This window comes from Mirounga leonina, unplaced genomic scaffold (genome assembly GCF_011800145.1).
Source record: "Mirounga leonina isolate KUSES-001 unplaced genomic scaffold, KU_Mleo_1.0 Mir_177, whole genome shotgun sequence".
In the NCBI taxonomy this organism is placed as follows: Eukaryota; Metazoa; Chordata; class Mammalia; order Carnivora; family Phocidae; genus Mirounga; species Mirounga leonina.
Window position 1 is genome coordinate 1994464 of NW_023270459.1, and position 15749 is coordinate 2010212.

At 51.3% G+C, this 15749-nt stretch overlaps 1 protein-coding gene across 1 annotated transcript; it reads left to right on the plus strand.

Annotated features, from left to right (window-relative positions):
• Positions 1-4417: 4417 nt before the first annotated feature.
• PPP1R14A (protein phosphatase 1 regulatory inhibitor subunit 14A) lies at positions 4418-9439 on the plus strand. Its single transcript, XM_035023458.1, has 4 exons — positions 4418-4877; positions 6910-6990; positions 7535-7567; positions 8497-9439. The coding sequence occupies exons 1-4, from the start codon at positions 4677-4679 to the stop codon at positions 8623-8625; spliced, it is 444 nt and encodes a 147-aa protein (XP_034879349.1). The 5' UTR covers positions 4418-4676; the 3' UTR covers positions 8626-9439.
• Positions 9440-15749: the final 6310 nt, after the last annotated feature.

The following is a 15749-nucleotide window of genomic DNA, read 5'->3' on the forward strand; positions in this document are numbered from 1 at the left end:
CCACCGTGCAGGTGACATTTGAGGGAGATGAAGGAATGAGCCCTGCTGATATCACTCTCAAGGAAGAGCTTCCCTGACAGAAAGACTATTAGGGCAAAGGTGTTGAGAAGGGATCATGCTTTGTAGAGGATACTTTGAGACGACAGGCTTGAGCAATAGAAACTTGATCCAGGCAAAAGTGCCCACAGCGACCCCCTGGCTAAATCCAGACGGCCCCAGCAGGCGACCCACCTCAAAATAGCCACAGGCCCTAACTGACCAATGGCCTACGTACAACACCTTCCCGCTTTAAATACTGGCCCCCACCCCCTGCTCAGTGGGAGTCGGCTTCTCCCTCTCCCTCTGTACCCCCCTTGTGCTCTCTCTCTCTCAAATAAATAAAATTAAAAAAATAAATAAAACACAGCCCCCACCCACTGCCTCCTTGAAGACAGCCTCTTCTCTGCTGTCCTGATTGCCTCTCCCTTGCGGTGTATTCATTAAACTATTTCCTTTGTTCTGCCTTGGATGAATCCTCTCACTTCCCGTGCCACCGGCCCCCACCCTACCTGATTATAGCCCCACATTCGCCCGCCCTTCCAACTGAGAGAGATACCACAGGCTTGACAGAGCTTTGAATGCCCCTAGGACAATGGGGAGCTATGGACAGTTGTTGTTTTGAATATAACAGCTTTATTGGCATATAAGCCACATACCATACAATTTACCCTTTTATAATGTATGTACAATTGGGGGCGCCTGGGTGGCTCAGTCGTTAAGCGTCTGCCTTTGGCTCAGGTCATGGTCTCAGGGTCCTGGGATCAAGCCCCGCATCGGGCTCCCTGTTCCGCTGGAAGCCTGCTTCTCCCTCTCCCACTCCCCCTGCTTGTGTTCCCTCTCTCACTCTGTCTCTGTCAAATAAACAAACAAAATCTTAAAAATAAATAGATAGGGGCGCCTGGGTGGCTCAGTCGTTGGGCATCTGCCTTTGACTCAGGTCATGATCTCAGGCCCTGGGATCAAGCCCTGCATCGGGCTCCCTGCTCAGTGGGGAGTCTGCTTCTCCCTCTGCCTCTGCCCCTGCTTATGTTCCCTCTCTCTCAAATAAATAAATAAAATCTTAAAAAAAAAATAGATAAACAAACAAACAAATATAAATAAATAAATAAAACATACATTTCAGTGGTTTTTAGGGTGGTTTTTTTGGGGGGTTTTAGTATATTAATAAAGTTATGCCACCATCGCACTACAATTTAGAAAATTGCATCATCCTCAAAAGAAACCCCATACTGGCCAGCAGTCACTCCCTTTCCCCAGAATTCTCTCAGCACCAGGCAACCACTAATCTATTTTCTGTCTATGGATTTGTCTATTCTGGACATTTCATATAAGTAGAATCATACAGCATGTGGCCTTTTGACTCTGGCCTCTCTCACTTAGCATGTTTTCAAGGTTCATCTATGGTGAAGCATGTGTCAGTACTTAATTTCTTTTTATTGCCAAATACCAGTCCATTGTATGGACTTACCACATTCTATGTATCCATTCATTAGTTGATGCGCTATGTTGTTTCCACCTTTTGGCTAATATGAACAATGCTGCAACGAACATTAACGTACAAGTTTTTGTGTGAACATATGCTTTCAGTTCTCTAGTGTAGTCCTAGGAGTAGAATTGCTGATTCATATGGTGACTCTAAGTTTAACCTTTTGAAGAACTGCCAGACTGTTTTCCAAAGTGGCTGCACCATTTTACATTCCCAACATCAATGTATGAAGGTTCTGATTTCTCCACAGCCTTGCCAACACTTGGTATTTTCCATTTAAAAGAAATTACAGCCATCTGGGGTGCCTGGCTGGAAGAGCCTGCGACTCTTGATCTGGGGGGTCATGAGTTCAAGCTCCACATTGGGTGTACAGCTTACTATAGAAAATAAATAAACATTAAAGAAGAAATAAATTATAGCCATCCTACTGGGTATGAAGTGGTATCTCCTTATGGTTTTGATTCACATTTTCCTGATAATTAACATGTTGAGCATCTTTTCAAACGCTTACTGGTCTTTGTATATGTTTTTTATTTATTTTATTTTTTTAAAATATTTTATTTATGGGGTGCCTGGGTGGCTCAGATGGTTGGGCATCTGCCTTTGGCTCAGGTCGTGATCCCAGGGTCCTGGGATCGAATCCCACATCGGGCTCTCTCCTCCTTGGGAGCCTGCTTCTCTCTCTGCCTCTCTCTGTATCTCATGAATAAATAAATAAAATCTTAAAAAAAAAATTTATTTTATTTATTTATTTGAGAGAGAAAGAGAGTGAGCGCGCGAGAGAATGCGCATGAGCCAGGGGAGAAGCAGAGAAGCAGACCCCTGCTGAGCAAGAAGCCTGATGCAGGACTTGATCCCAGGACCCTGAGATCATGACCTGAGCAGAAGGCGATGCTTAACTGACTGAGCCACCCAGGTGCCCTGTATATCTTTTTTAGAGAAATGTCTATTCAGAGCCTTTGTCCATTTTTTCATTAGGTTATTTGTCTTATCATTATTATTGAGTTTCACCACTTCTTTATTTTAATTACAAGTACCTTATTGGGGGCACCTGGGTGGCTCGGTCAGTTGGGTGCCCAACTCTTGGTTTCAGCTCCAGTTGTGGTCTTGGGGTCATGGGATTGAGCCCTGAGTGGGCCTCTGCACTCCGTGCAGAGTCTGCAGGGGATTCTCTCTCTGTCTCGCTCTCTGCCCCTCCCCCACCCTCTCTCTGTCCCAAATAAATAAATAGGGGTACCTGGGTGGCTCAGTCGGTAAAGCGTCTGCCTTTAGCTGGGATCGAACCCCGCGTCGGGCTTCCTGCTTAGCAGGGGAGTCTTCTCCCTCTCCCTCTGCCCCTGTTCACGTGCTCCCTCTCTCACTCTCTCTCAAATAAATAAAATCTTTAAAAAATTTTAAAAATCAATAAATAAAATCTAAAAAAACCCAACAACAAGGACCTTATCAGGTATATGATTTGAAATTCTTTCTCCATTCTGTGGGTTGTCTCTTCACTTTCTTAATGATGGCCTTTGAAACACAAAACTTTTTTTTTTTTTTTTTTTTTTTTTAAGTAAGCTCTATGCCCAACATGGGGCTCAAACTCAGGACCCTGAGATCAAGGGATGCAAGCTCCATGGACTGAGCCAGCCAGGCACCCCTGAAACACAAAAGTTTTTAATTTCAATGAAGTCCAATTTACCTATTTTTTCTCTTGTTGCTTCCACTTTTGATGTTATATCTAAGAAACCACTGCCTATTTATGGATAGTTTTAAACAGGGATGGAACATGGCCAAATTTAAGTTTTAAAGTATCGTTCTTGCTGCTTGTAATCAGAAGTGGTAAGACTGGTGAAGTAAGGGACTTCTGTGATTACCCTTGCTAAAATTGCAACCCCTCCTTCACTTCATTTCTCCTTCCTGCTTCATATTTCATATCATATTCTGGGGCGCCTGGGTGGCTCAGTTGTTAAGCGTCTGCCTTCTGCTCAGGTCATGATCTCAGGGTCCTGGGATTAAGCCCCACATCCTGCTCCCTGCTCCGCGGGAAGCCTGCTTCTCCCTCCCCCACTCCCCCTGCTTGTGTTCCCTCTCTCGCTATGTCTCTCTCTCTCTCTCTTTTTTTTTTTAAAGATTTTATTTATTTATTTGAGAGAGAGACTGAGATAGAGAGAGCATGAGAGGGGGGAGGGTCAGAGGGAGAAGCAGACTCCCTGCCAAGCAGGGAGCCCGATGCGGGACTCGATTCAGGGACTCCAGGATCATGACCTGAGCCGAAGGCAGTCGCCCAACCAACTGAGCCACCCAGGTGCCCCTGTCTCTCTCTTTCAAATAAATGAATAAATTATTTAAAAAAAAACAACTTATCATATTCTAATAAGCTGTGTAATAGTGCTTATTATTGACTGTTTCCAACACAAAAATGTCAACTCCCTGAGGACGGGACTTGTTTTTCACTGCTCTGTCTCTAGTGCCTAGAACAGTGCCTGGTGTGTGTGCATGTGACGCGCGCCCGTCTCCCCCTGCTTAGGTCACTAAGAAACCCATGGGGAAGGGAGTCGGGGAGGAGAGGCCTGGTAATCACCAGAGGGAGAGAGGACCGTCTGGATGCTTTCCTGCTCGAGGAGTCTGATATGAGAGACAGAGGCTAACAGATGTCATGATGTCAAACGAATACATATTTGTTGAATAGAGTGAGTGAGCAAGTGAACGAAAGGCTGCATGGATGAGTGAATAAATGAAAGAACGAATAAATGTTGTACCGTGAGTTCTCTGGCTGGATCTTCCCTTGCAGAGAAAGGCGGCACGGGAGCTCCTGCACTGCCCCTTGCAGCCACCAGGGCGCGCAGGCAGGCCCGGTCCCCAAGAGCCTGTCCCGGGACCCCGCCCCCCGGGATCCAGGCCCCGGGAGCCCCAGCCGCCCGGCCCCGGCCTGGGACTCCCCGACCGCGCGCATACCTGGACTGGGCACGGCTGCGGGCTTTACGCGGTGCAGCGACCAGTCCCTGAGCTGCCGGCGGGGAAACTGAGGCCCGGGAGACTGGGGCGGAGCTGGCCCCGGGGCGAGCCCAAGCCCCCGCCCCCGGCCGGCCCCGCCCCGGCCCGTAAGAGGCCCCCTGGGCGCCGGGCGAAGCCGCACAGCGCGGCGCGGGGGGCCGGGGCCGGGATCGCGATGGCAGCTCAGCGGCTGGGCAAGCGGGTGCTGAGCAAGCTGCAGTCTCCGTCGCGGGCTCGCGGCCCGGGGGGCAGCCCCGGGGGGTTGCAGAAACGACACGCGCGTGTCACCGTCAAGTACGACCGGCGGGAGCTGCAGCGGCGGCTAGACGTGGAGAAGTGGATCGACGGGCGCTTGGAGGAGCTGTACCGCGGCAGGGTGAGGCAGGGAGGGGTACGGGGGCGAAAGGGGGTGGGGATCTCGGAGCGACAGACCCCGGGCCCGGACACGCTACGCCCCTGGGGGTCTCTGGTTGCTTGTGCTGGCCTCGGTCACAGAAGAGAGCGCACGCCCCGGGACCAGGCATGCATGGCGCTTGCTGTCTCCCCTCCATGGCTCTCTGCTTGTGGACCCAGGAACACACTCGGGTCTCCAGAGATGGTTGTGCATAGTGGTTGAGCATATGGGGGGGGCGAGGAGGCAAAGTTGGGGAGCCAGAGCGGCCACATCTGGAGAGAGGTTGGGGGAGGGGGATGTCTCAAAGCCAAACTTAGATACGGAGACCCAGAGACGCCCAGCAAAGAAAGCAACAGCATTCACAGGCGCGCACAGCGACAAGTTAGCGCCCCTGACAGACTCTCAGGGACACAGGCTGTGGTCCCCTACAGATCAGCACCCACAGACACAATAGCACAGGCCACAGCCGAACGCAGACACCCCGCACAGCTACACCCACACAAAGGGACTCCAGTTACAGCCGCGCAGAGACCCGCGAAGGAGCAGTGCGCGCAGCGCTCGAGCTACCCCTCCCCTGGGGCCCGGAATGTTTCGAGTAACAGCCATCCGTTGCCTCCTAAAAGCAAAAGCCAAGAACCACATGCAAACACAGTGACAGGCGCTACAGCCGCGCACAGACGGAAAACGGCAGAAAGTACACCTGCACGCAGACAGGAAACCGCGCGCTGTAGGTACACGCGGGGCGGGAGCGACAGCCTCCAATGGGACGCACAGGCTACGGACACACATTTCACACCTTCCGCTTGAGTCTCCGCTTGAAGTCACACTGCACCACACACGAAACACAATCCCAGGGACGTGGTGGTTGTGTCGGCGGACAGACAGCATGCACAGCTCGAAGGTGACACAAGGCATGGCCCCTCACGGCGACACAAGGTCCCACCGTTGTCAGGCACACAGGGAGTCTCCTATAGGTAGACAGAGTAGCCCAGCGGCCATCGGTAGGTGGCATCCTCTAAAGTCATTCTCCGATGGTGGACAAACGCAGCTAAACCAGGGCCACATGTCTCACAGTCATCGGACCGTAGCCACCCCCCGCCCCCGTACAGTCCACGCCCATGACACCCCATACCTCTGCACTCTTGCACCCCTTGGCCTTGGCCTCTGGCTCACACGCAGAGCTTCACACAGGGGTGTGACCCACTTACAGACTATCCAGGCCTTTGCTCACCCCCCTTCTCCGCACACAAACCTGGGACCACCCAGCCCTGAGGCCCACAGTGAAGTCAGAAGGGCTTTGGGTGGGGGAGGAAAAAAATCTGTAGCCTCAGGGATCTCATGCTTTGACAGATGGATTGTGACTCCCACAGGGCTAGTGAGCCAGCCTGTGTTTGGCTTTTTGCCCCAACAGGCTATCCGAGGAATCCCCCTCTGGGCCGCTCAGAGTTGGGCTCCGTGGCTCATCCCACCCACCCACTCTGGGGGCCATTGGTGGTCATCTCTCTGGTCTGACCGGGCTGCACTCTTGGCCCTGGGGGCTGGCCTGAGCCCTACCCTCCCTTCCGGTCCTCTTAGGCAAGGGCCCCCCCCCCAGCCGGCTCTGGCCGGCCTGCACCCCTCCCCCACACCTAGTGCTTAGACTTTTCCTTGAAAGGGCAGAGGCAGCCCCTCTCCTGAATCACAGAATCTGACATTCCAATACTCGACCAGGCCTGTTCCCCTCTTGGGAACTGGGGCCGAGGAGAGAGACCTGTGCCAGCCCCAGGGCTCTCGGGGCTCTGGGGCTGCCTGGAATCTGAGCTGGTACAGGGCCCTGGGCCTCTGTCAACCCATCTGTCCCCCCTCCCCCCAACACCCAGATGTCCCGCCTTGGTGGTGCTGTCCCTGACTGCCACATGGTTGCTCCAGAACCCGCCAGCTGGGCCCTGGGGCCGGTGGGGCTTCTCCAGAGGCCTGGACAAAGGCGAGGGAGGGGCGGGCACGCGACCCTGACCACCCCTCCCTCCTGCCTTAGGAGGCAGACATGCCTGAGGAGGTCAACATTGATGAATTGTTGGAATTAGAGAGCGAAGAGGACAGAAGCCGGAAAATCCAGGTAGGTGAAAGGGAGAGCTGCCTTCCCCCACCTTGCACCTTCCTGAAAATGACAACAATAGTCCACATGTTTACTGAGCACTTACTATGTGCTGGGTACCGTTTCAGTTACTTTCCACTTAACGCATTTAATCCTCACAAATCCTGTGAAGGGTGTATGGTTTCCATCTTCCAGATGAGGAAAATGATTTAATCACTCGCCCCAGGTCACAGCTCAGAAGGAACAGAGCTGGGAATGAAAGCCAGGCAGGCCGGTGTCCTTGCTGTTAGGAAACGCTGTGTGACCTTCCAGCCCTCTCTGGACTTAGAGCTAATCCTGGTGCAGAGTTTCTTGACTTACCCACCCCACCCCACCCCCCGCCCCGTTGCTCTATAAGACCCTCAGGCCATGTTCTTCCCTGGCGACCAGATGGGAAGTCCACCCTGGAGCCTGACTTCCTTTTGTCTTGTTGCCTTGGGGCTTTGTTGGGAAAGAGAAGGGGCTGGAGGGGCCGAGGGGCTGGTTATTTACTCTTTTCTTTTTTTGCGGGGGCGGGGGTGTTTAGGGACTCCTGAAGTCGTGCAGGAACCCCACAGAGGTGAGTGTTCCCTCCCTGCTCTGGGCCCCTGCATCCTGGTGGAGAAGGGGGTCCCTGGGGAGGAGGGAAGACGCTGCCTGGCCCAGGGGCGGCAGAGGGAGCCCTGGAGAACCCTCTGAGTCTCTCAGCCCTTTCCTCGGCTCCAGTGGTGTCTTTGTCTTCCTCACCCCGCTTGTCTCTCCCCATCTGCCGCTGGGGCCTGTCATCTCCTCCCCACTGAGACACTCCCCATCTGTGTCCGGCTTCTGCTGGTGCCTCTGCTGCCCTCTCCTTTGGGCGGCCAGTCCTGGGGCTCAGCCTCACCCCTCCACTCGGTCCCCTCCAGCTGCTTCTGCCACCCTGGGATTCCCTTCCCCACCTCTGCTCCCCCCCATCCCTCCAGGCCCCGAGCGGCCCAACCCCTCCCACTTCCTTCCCTGCTTTAAAAGGGAAAAATATGTTTCTCCAACCAGCTCTGGGCTGCCTGAGGGACAAACGTCATTGTGTGTCTGTCTGCCCCTGGAGCTAAGGCCTCTGTCCCTGGGGACCTTCCTGTGATCCCTTGGCCTGAGAAATATCTTGATGTCTCTCTGTGGCCGTTTCTTTCTCTGTCTTTTGTCTCTCCCTCTGCATCTCTGTGTCTCTGTACTGATCCCAGTTTCTGGGTCTCTGTCTCCCTCCCTGTCTGTGGCTCTGTCTCTCCCTGTCTCTGTTTCTTTCGCTCTGGCTCTCTCCCTGTCTTTCTCTATCTGTCCCCCCTCTCTCTCTTTCCCCATCTCTGCCTTTCGACCCCCCTCCCCAACTACCTCCAGGTGCTCTCACTGCCCAGGAGGGGAGGCAGGGGAGGCGGAGCAGTAGGGGCCCCGGTCAGAGGGGCTGGGCTGGGCAGGGCAGGGCAGGGGGCAGCCCCTCCCCTCCCCATGTTCTCAGGACCCCTGCCCCATCCTCAGGACTTTGTTCAGGAGCTGCTGGGGAAGCTACGGGGCCTCCACAAGCAGCCCGGCCTCCACCCGACAAGCCCCTCCGGGAACCGCAGCCTGAGCCCCCTCCAGGACCCAGCCCGGACCGCGCCACCCTGACCTTCTTGCCTCCGTGCCTCCTCCCTTCTCCCCTACCCTCCACACCGTCCTGGCTTGTTTGTAAGTTGTATGTAATGGCTCTGTAACAATACGGTGTGCCTGTTTTTCCTCTCCCTGACTGCCGTGGATTTCCCCGAGCTCCCCCTACACACCTCCCTCTGTCCTGCTGCATCTCCCCAGGTCCCGGCACCCGCAGCTGGCCTGACAGATGGAGAATCGCTCCTCAGCCAGAGCATGAGAACAGGCCCTGCTGACCTTGCCCCCCTCCCCTCCCGGGACTCAGCTTGTCCTCACTTCCTCTTCAGCCTTGGCCCAGTGCAAGCCAGCAGGGCCCCAGTGGGTGTCATTCGGGGCTCCTGTGGGAATGGTGGCCTGTGGTCCTTGTACCTCGGGAGATGCGCAAAACCAAATGTGCCCAATATCACCACCACACATCGTGAACAAACCAGGAGGGCTTCCTGAAGAAAGTGACATTGAGGCAAGGCTTTGAAGGATGCATAGGAGTTTATATGAAATGGGTACCCATGTCTGAACCTTGTGAGTGGAGGGATTGACGTTGAGGCTAAGGCAGGGAAGATACCAGATATTGGTGGAGCCATTCACCCATCAGGATCAGCAAATCCCCCAAAGCTGGATCAGGGAGGCCCCTGGGCTGGGTGCTAGGGAGGCCTGAAGGGCATCAGAAGTGGGTGGCAGCTATTTACCCCAAACTGTGGAAGTATTTCAGTATATTTTTAAAAGATTTTATTTACTTGACAGAGCACAAGTAGACAGAGCAGCGGGCAGAGGGAGAGGGAGAAGCAGGCTCCCCATTGAGCAGAGAGCCTGATGCAGGGGGGTCGGGGTGGGGGACTTGATCCCAAGACCCTGAGATCCTGACCTGAGCCGAAGGCAGACGCTTAACCGACTGAGCCACCCAGGTGCCCCAGGATTTCAGTATTTTATCAGCAGGTCCAGTTGTAGCAGCGGTCCTGCCTATGTATGGTCAGGAGATTGGGGTGGGGGTGGGCAGAGCTAGGGCATCCCCCCCGCAACCAGGACAAAACACAGCTCACATCATCCCTCTACTGACTGACGTGGGGCCCTGGCCCCCATCCCTACCCTGTGCCACCCAGCAGCCTGGCCAGGATCAGGCACCCATCGCAGGGGGTCTGAGCTCCAGTCCGGCAGGAAGGGAAGATGCCACTGTAGGAGAGGAGGAATGCAGAAACCCCTTGCCTGTCCAGCCCTGCAGATGGCTTTGCTGTCCCTGCGCATGCATACCTCAGGCTTCCAGGGTCCCCTTCCCTCCACCCAGACCTACAGAGAACAAATGTGTGGAGGATGGACAGAGCCCTCCCGGCATCCAATCACCTGGGCGCATCTCCCAGAACATCCTCTTGGGCCTAGGGACCTCAGACTTCCCTCTCTCAGAACCTGTTTTTGGTTCCTTATTCTGTGGAGGTGACTATGTGCTCAAAACCCAGGTCCTAAAGTCCTGGGTGTGCCGTGTGTTGAGCTGCTCAGTTTCCTCATCTGAAAAATGGGGACTTCACAAATGAGGAAACTGAGGCCCAGTTTAGTGCTAACACTTACCCAAAGTCACACACCTGGGAAGTGGCACTGGGCTTCAATGCCAGGCATATGACTCCAGAGCCCAGCTACTGAACTCCTACACTACAGTGCTCCTGTAAACCATAGCGGTAATTGCTATACGTTAGTGTCAGGAAGGGGGGGGGGGGTAACTAATTCATACTAAAGTGTTAGTGACTGCTCACACTCCTGAGCTAGCCTATCCAAAGGGCCATACAACTTGACTGAGAACAAGGCTACAACAAAAGCATTGGGAAGCAGCATACCATAGTGGGTAAGAGCCCGGACTCTGGGGTTCTTGCCTGGATTCAAATGCCATCTGTCTCCCTCCCTAGTTGTGTCGTCTTGAACAAGTCCCTTAACCTTTCTGTGCCTCCGTTTCCATATCTGTGAAATGAAGAGGATTAGAACAGTATCTACCACCCGGCGTTGTCATGAGGTTTAAATGTGCAGATCAAGGGCACCTGGGTGGCTCAGTGGTTAAGCATCTGCCTTCTGCTCAGGTCATGATCCCGGGGTCCTGGGATCAAGCCCCACATCGGGCGCTCTGCTCAGCAGGGAGCCTGCTTCTCCCTCTCCCTCTGCTCCTCCCCCTGCTCGTGCTTGCTCTCTCTGTCTCAAATAAATAAATAAAATCTTTAAAAATTTAAGAAAAATGTACAGATCATAGACTAGTGCCAGGCATGTAATAAGCATCGTTATCAACCTTATCATCCTAGGGAGGAGCTAGACCATTAGCTCCTCCAGCCATCATCTCTGGCCAGCAAAGATGTGCCTTGGGAACACTGATTTTCAGGCCCTCTGATGTGGCAAAGCTCCAAAGGACACAGTGTACCCGACCTGCCACCCTTGCATTGTGGCCCCACACTTGCCCCAAGGTCACCAGGCTCCCTGCCTCCCAGGGTCTGTGCTATTTCCCACTCGGCAGCCACAAGGCATCTTTCCCTCACTCTTACCTTTGTCTACATCCACTCCGTTCCCTCTTCTTCCTTCCTCCAATTCATCATTTTTTATTTTATTATTTTTTAAGATTTTATTTATTTATTTGACAGAGAGAATCAACAGTGAGAAAGGGAACACAAGCAGGGGGAGTGGGAGGGGGAGAAGCAGGCTTCCCATGGAGCAGGGAGCCTGATGGGGGGCTCGATCCCAGGACCCTGGGATCATGACCTGAACCGAAGGCAGGCGCTCAACAACTGAGCCACCCAGGTGCCCCAATTCATCATTTTAAAACATCAATTTCTTGGTATTGTTCTAGGATTTTTTCTTTGAGATTTTATTTATTTGAGAGAGAGAGAGCGCAAGCAGGGGGAGCTGCAGAGGGAGAGGGAGAAGCAGGCTCCCCATTGAGTGGGGAGCCCAACATGGGGCTTGATCCCAGGACTCTGGGATGGTGCCCTGAGCTGAAGGCAGACGCTTAACCCACTGAACCACTCAGGTGCGGGAGAGAGAACATCTTTTTTTTAATTTTTTAAAAGATTTTATTTATTTGAGAGAGAATGAGATAGAGAGAGCATGAGGGGGGGAGGGTCAGAGGGAGAAGCAGGCTCCCTGCTGAGCAGGGAGCCCAATGCGGGACTCGATCCCGGGACTCCAGGATCATGACCTGAGCCGAAGGCAGTCACTTAACCAACTGAGCCACCCAGGCGCCCGAGAGAGAACATCTTAAGCAGACTCCGCCCTGAGTGCAGAGCCCAACCGGGGGCTCATCCCAGACCCCGCGATCACCACCTGAGCCAAAACCAAGAGCCGGACTCCCAACCGACCGTGCAGCGCAGGCGCCCCAGCCCTGATATAGTGTTAGTTTATTTTATTGTCTGTCCACACTCCGCGACTTTCAGCATATTAGCTCCTTGCTTGCCTTGAGCATGGCTCCCCTAACATCCAGAACAGCGTGTGGCTCACACTAGGTGCTTGGCCCAAACAATGCCCCCTGGTGTCCACATTCTCTCCACCCACAGTCAGTCTCCTCCTATCTAAGTGAGGTCTCAGCGCCCCCTCGTGGCTATATGAGTTGGTTTTAAACTGCACCCCAGAGGTTAGTTATGCCGGAGGCGGGAGGGTTGTCAGCTGGATTTTAATTAAAAGAGCTGGCTCCAGAGGCATCTGCTGTAAGGCACTCATCCATCTCTGATCAACACTAAGGGCTTTGCTAATTAGGATGATAAATATTTGAAACGGGCTTTCATCAATGATATGACTGGTATTCACAGTTGAGGCAGGAGGGCTCTTAGCAAAGAGATTATCATGGTTGATATAAGATCAACCTACACAAATCAATATCATCTCAGTAACACTGTAATAACCAGCTAAAACATAATTTTAGGGGTCCCTGGCTGGCTTAGTCGGTAGAGCGTGCAACTCTTGACCTCAGTGAGTTCAAGCTCCACATTGGGCATAAAGATTACTTTTAAAAAATTAAAATAAACTAAAAAGTAAAATGTCAATAAAGGATACAGAAGGTAATCTGAAAAAAATGAAACCATGCATGTCCTTGGATAGGGTATCTTAATATTATCTACATGTCAGCTCTCGAAATTAGCCAGTAAATTTAAAGCAATCTTAATAAAAATTCCAGATTTTTTTGAAGTACTTGATAAACCAATTCTAAAATTTATATGGAGGAATAAAGGTATACAAATAGCTAAGTCAACATAAAAAAGGAAAGGAGGGGATCTTGCTTTACCAAATATTAAGACAAACTGCAAAGCCATAGTTCTAAAAATAGCATGTTGCAAGAACAGATGAATATACCAAAGGAACAAAACAGACTCACAGGCAGACCCAGGCCTGTATAGGGACATAAAATGATAGAGGTGGCACTTCCATTCGGTGGGAAAGGATGGATTGTTCACTGAGGCTTTAGGAAAACTGACTCACTATGTGGAGAAAAAAAAAAAAAGGATCCTTACCTCACACCATATACAAAGATAGACTCCAGATGAAGTAAAGACCTAAATGTAAAGAATAAAACTATGGAGTTAATGAGGGTACCAGGCTGGCTCAGTCAGTGGAGCATGCAACTCTTGATCTTAGGGTTTGAGTTTGAGGCCCACATTGGGTGTAGAGATTACTTAAAAAAAAAAAATGCATTTTCTCACAGTTCTAAAGGTTGGGAAATCTGAGATCAGGATGCCAGCATGGCTGGGTTCTGGCAAGGACTCTCTCCCTAGCTTGCAGATGGCTGTCTTCCTGCTGTGTCCTCACCATCAGAAAGAAAGAGAACAAGCTCTCTGGTGTCTCTTAAGAGGACACTAGTTCCATCAGACCTCATCTGATCCTAATTACCTCCCAAGGCCCCATCTCCAAGCACCATCACACTGGGGCTTAGGGCTTCAACTTATGAATTTTGGTGGGGGAGACACAAACATTCAGTTCACAACTGACTTTTTTTTATAAGATTTTATTTATGGGGCACCTGGGTGGCTCAGTCGTTAAGCGTCTGCCTTCGGCTCAGGTCATGATCCCAGCGTCCTGGGATCGAGCCCCGCATCAGGCTCCCTGCTCCGCAGGAAGCCTGCTTCTCTCTCTCCCGCTCCCCCTGCTTGTGTTTCCTCTCTCGCTGTGTCTCTCCCTGTCAAATAAATAAAAATCTTTAAAAAAAAAAAAGATTTTATTTATTTATTTGAGAGAAAGAGCGCTTGCATGAGCATGAGTGGGGAGAGGGGCAGAGGGAGAGGGAGGAGCGCAGGAGGGATTCCTGACATGGGACTGAATCCCAGGATCATGACCTGAGCAGAAGGCAGACGCTTAACCAACTGAGCCACCCAGGTGCCCCAGAACAGTGACTTCAGAGGCTAGGTCAGACAAAGCTTTAGCTGGGTTCTCTTGGTATGCTTGTTACTGCAAGCCAGCTGCCATGTTGTGAGGAAGCCACGCGGACACATGGAGGGGTTTTGTGTTCTAGACAGCCGGGAAAGAAGGAAAAAACAAAAAAACCCCAACATATGTGTGAAGAAGCCTGGAGAGGGAGGAGGACCCTAGCCCTAGATGCCTTCTGGCTGCAAGGCATGAGAGACCCCCAGTAAGAAGTGCTCAGCTGAGCCCCGTCGCTCCCAGAACCGTGAGAGATAAATGTAATAAATGATGGCTGTTTTCTGCCACTGAATTTAGTGGAGTTGGTTATACAGCTAGTGATCACAGGAACAGTGAGGGCGGGGGGGAGGTGCAGCCCTGCGGGAAGGACCTCTGAAACAAAACTTCAAGACTGTAAACCATAAGGTGAAAGAATTTGATGAATTTGATCATGTCAAAATGAAGAGTTTCTGTCCAAGGAAGAGCCTCATAGATGAAGCCTCATAGCTGGGTTTTTTTTTTTTTTTTTTTTTTAAGATTTTATTTATTTGACAGAGAGAGACAGCGAGAGCAGGAACACAAGCAGGGGGAGTGGGAGAGGGAGAAGCAGGCTTCCCGCCGAGCAGGGAGCCCGATGCGGGACTCGATCCAGGGACTCCAGGATCATGACCTGAGCCGAAGGCAGTCGCTTAACCAACTGAGCCACCCAGGCGCCCCATCATAGCTGTTTAATGGGCAGAATGAGGGAAGATATTTACAACATCTACAACTGATGAGTGATTACAATTCAGAAACTACAGGGAACTCTTTTGCAAATCAATACCAGAAGACAATACCCCTTACACCGATCTCCATGAGCACTGAGTAAGGTACAGATTTGCTGAATCACTAGATTGTACCCTGAAACTACTATAACATTGTATGTTATATATACAGGAATTAAAATTAAAAACTTAATTGGGGGGCACCTGGGTGGCTCAGTCGGTTAAGTGTCTGTCTTTGGCCCAGGTCATGATCTCTGGGTCCTGGGATCGAGCTCCATGTAAGGCTCCTTGCTCAGCAGGGAATCCGGAAATCCCTTTGTCCCTCTCCCCCTCCTCCCTGCTCTTGCTCTCTCTCTCTTTCTCAAATAAATAAATAAAATCTTTAAAAAAAAAACCCTCTTAATTTAAAAAAGGGATTAAGAGTACACTTATCTAAATAAGTACTGAGAAATGTATAGAATTGTTGAATCATTATATTGTATACTTGAAACTAATATAACACTGTATGTTTTCATACTTGAATTAAAAAAAAAAGTTTACACCAAAAACAAAACAAAACAAAACAATAATATCCCTGGTAGGAAAATATACAAGGGATTATCAATAGTAATCCAAAAGAAGCAAATTAAAACAACAATGAGAGGGGCACCTGGCTGGCTCAGTGGGTAGAGCGGTGATGTGAGTTCGAGCCCCATGTTGCGGGGTAGAGATTACTTACAAATAAAAGTCTTAAAAAAATAAAAATAAAACAACAGTGAGCTATCAGTTAACACCTATTGATCAGGCAAAAGTTAGAAAGCTGGATGATACCAAGTGTCAGCCAGAGTAGCAGTGGTATTAACCAACAGAATGGACCGGTAAGCATGGATGAAGTACGTGGTAACGCATGGTAAGTGAACTGGATAAACTGGGTAGCCTAGGCCTGGGGAAATAGGGTGGGAGTGCATCAGGGTCTAGGCTTCTGGGGAGTAATCCATTCATTCAGTCACAGAT

Excerpts from the sequence above, each read along its gene's own strand:
- PPP1R14A (XM_035023458.1), top strand. The coding sequence starts at position 4,677 with ATGGCAGCTCAGCGGCTGGGCAAGCGGGTGCTGAGCAAGCTGCAGTCT. Across the intron at positions 4,878-6,909 it reads AGGAGCTGTACCGCGGCAGG|GAGGCAGACATGCCTGAGGA; the intron begins GTGAGGCAGGGA and ends CTCCTGCCTTAG. Across the intron at positions 7,568-8,496 it reads CGTGCAGGAACCCCACAGAG|GACTTTGTTCAGGAGCTGCT; the intron begins GTGAGTGTTCCC and ends CCCCATCCTCAG.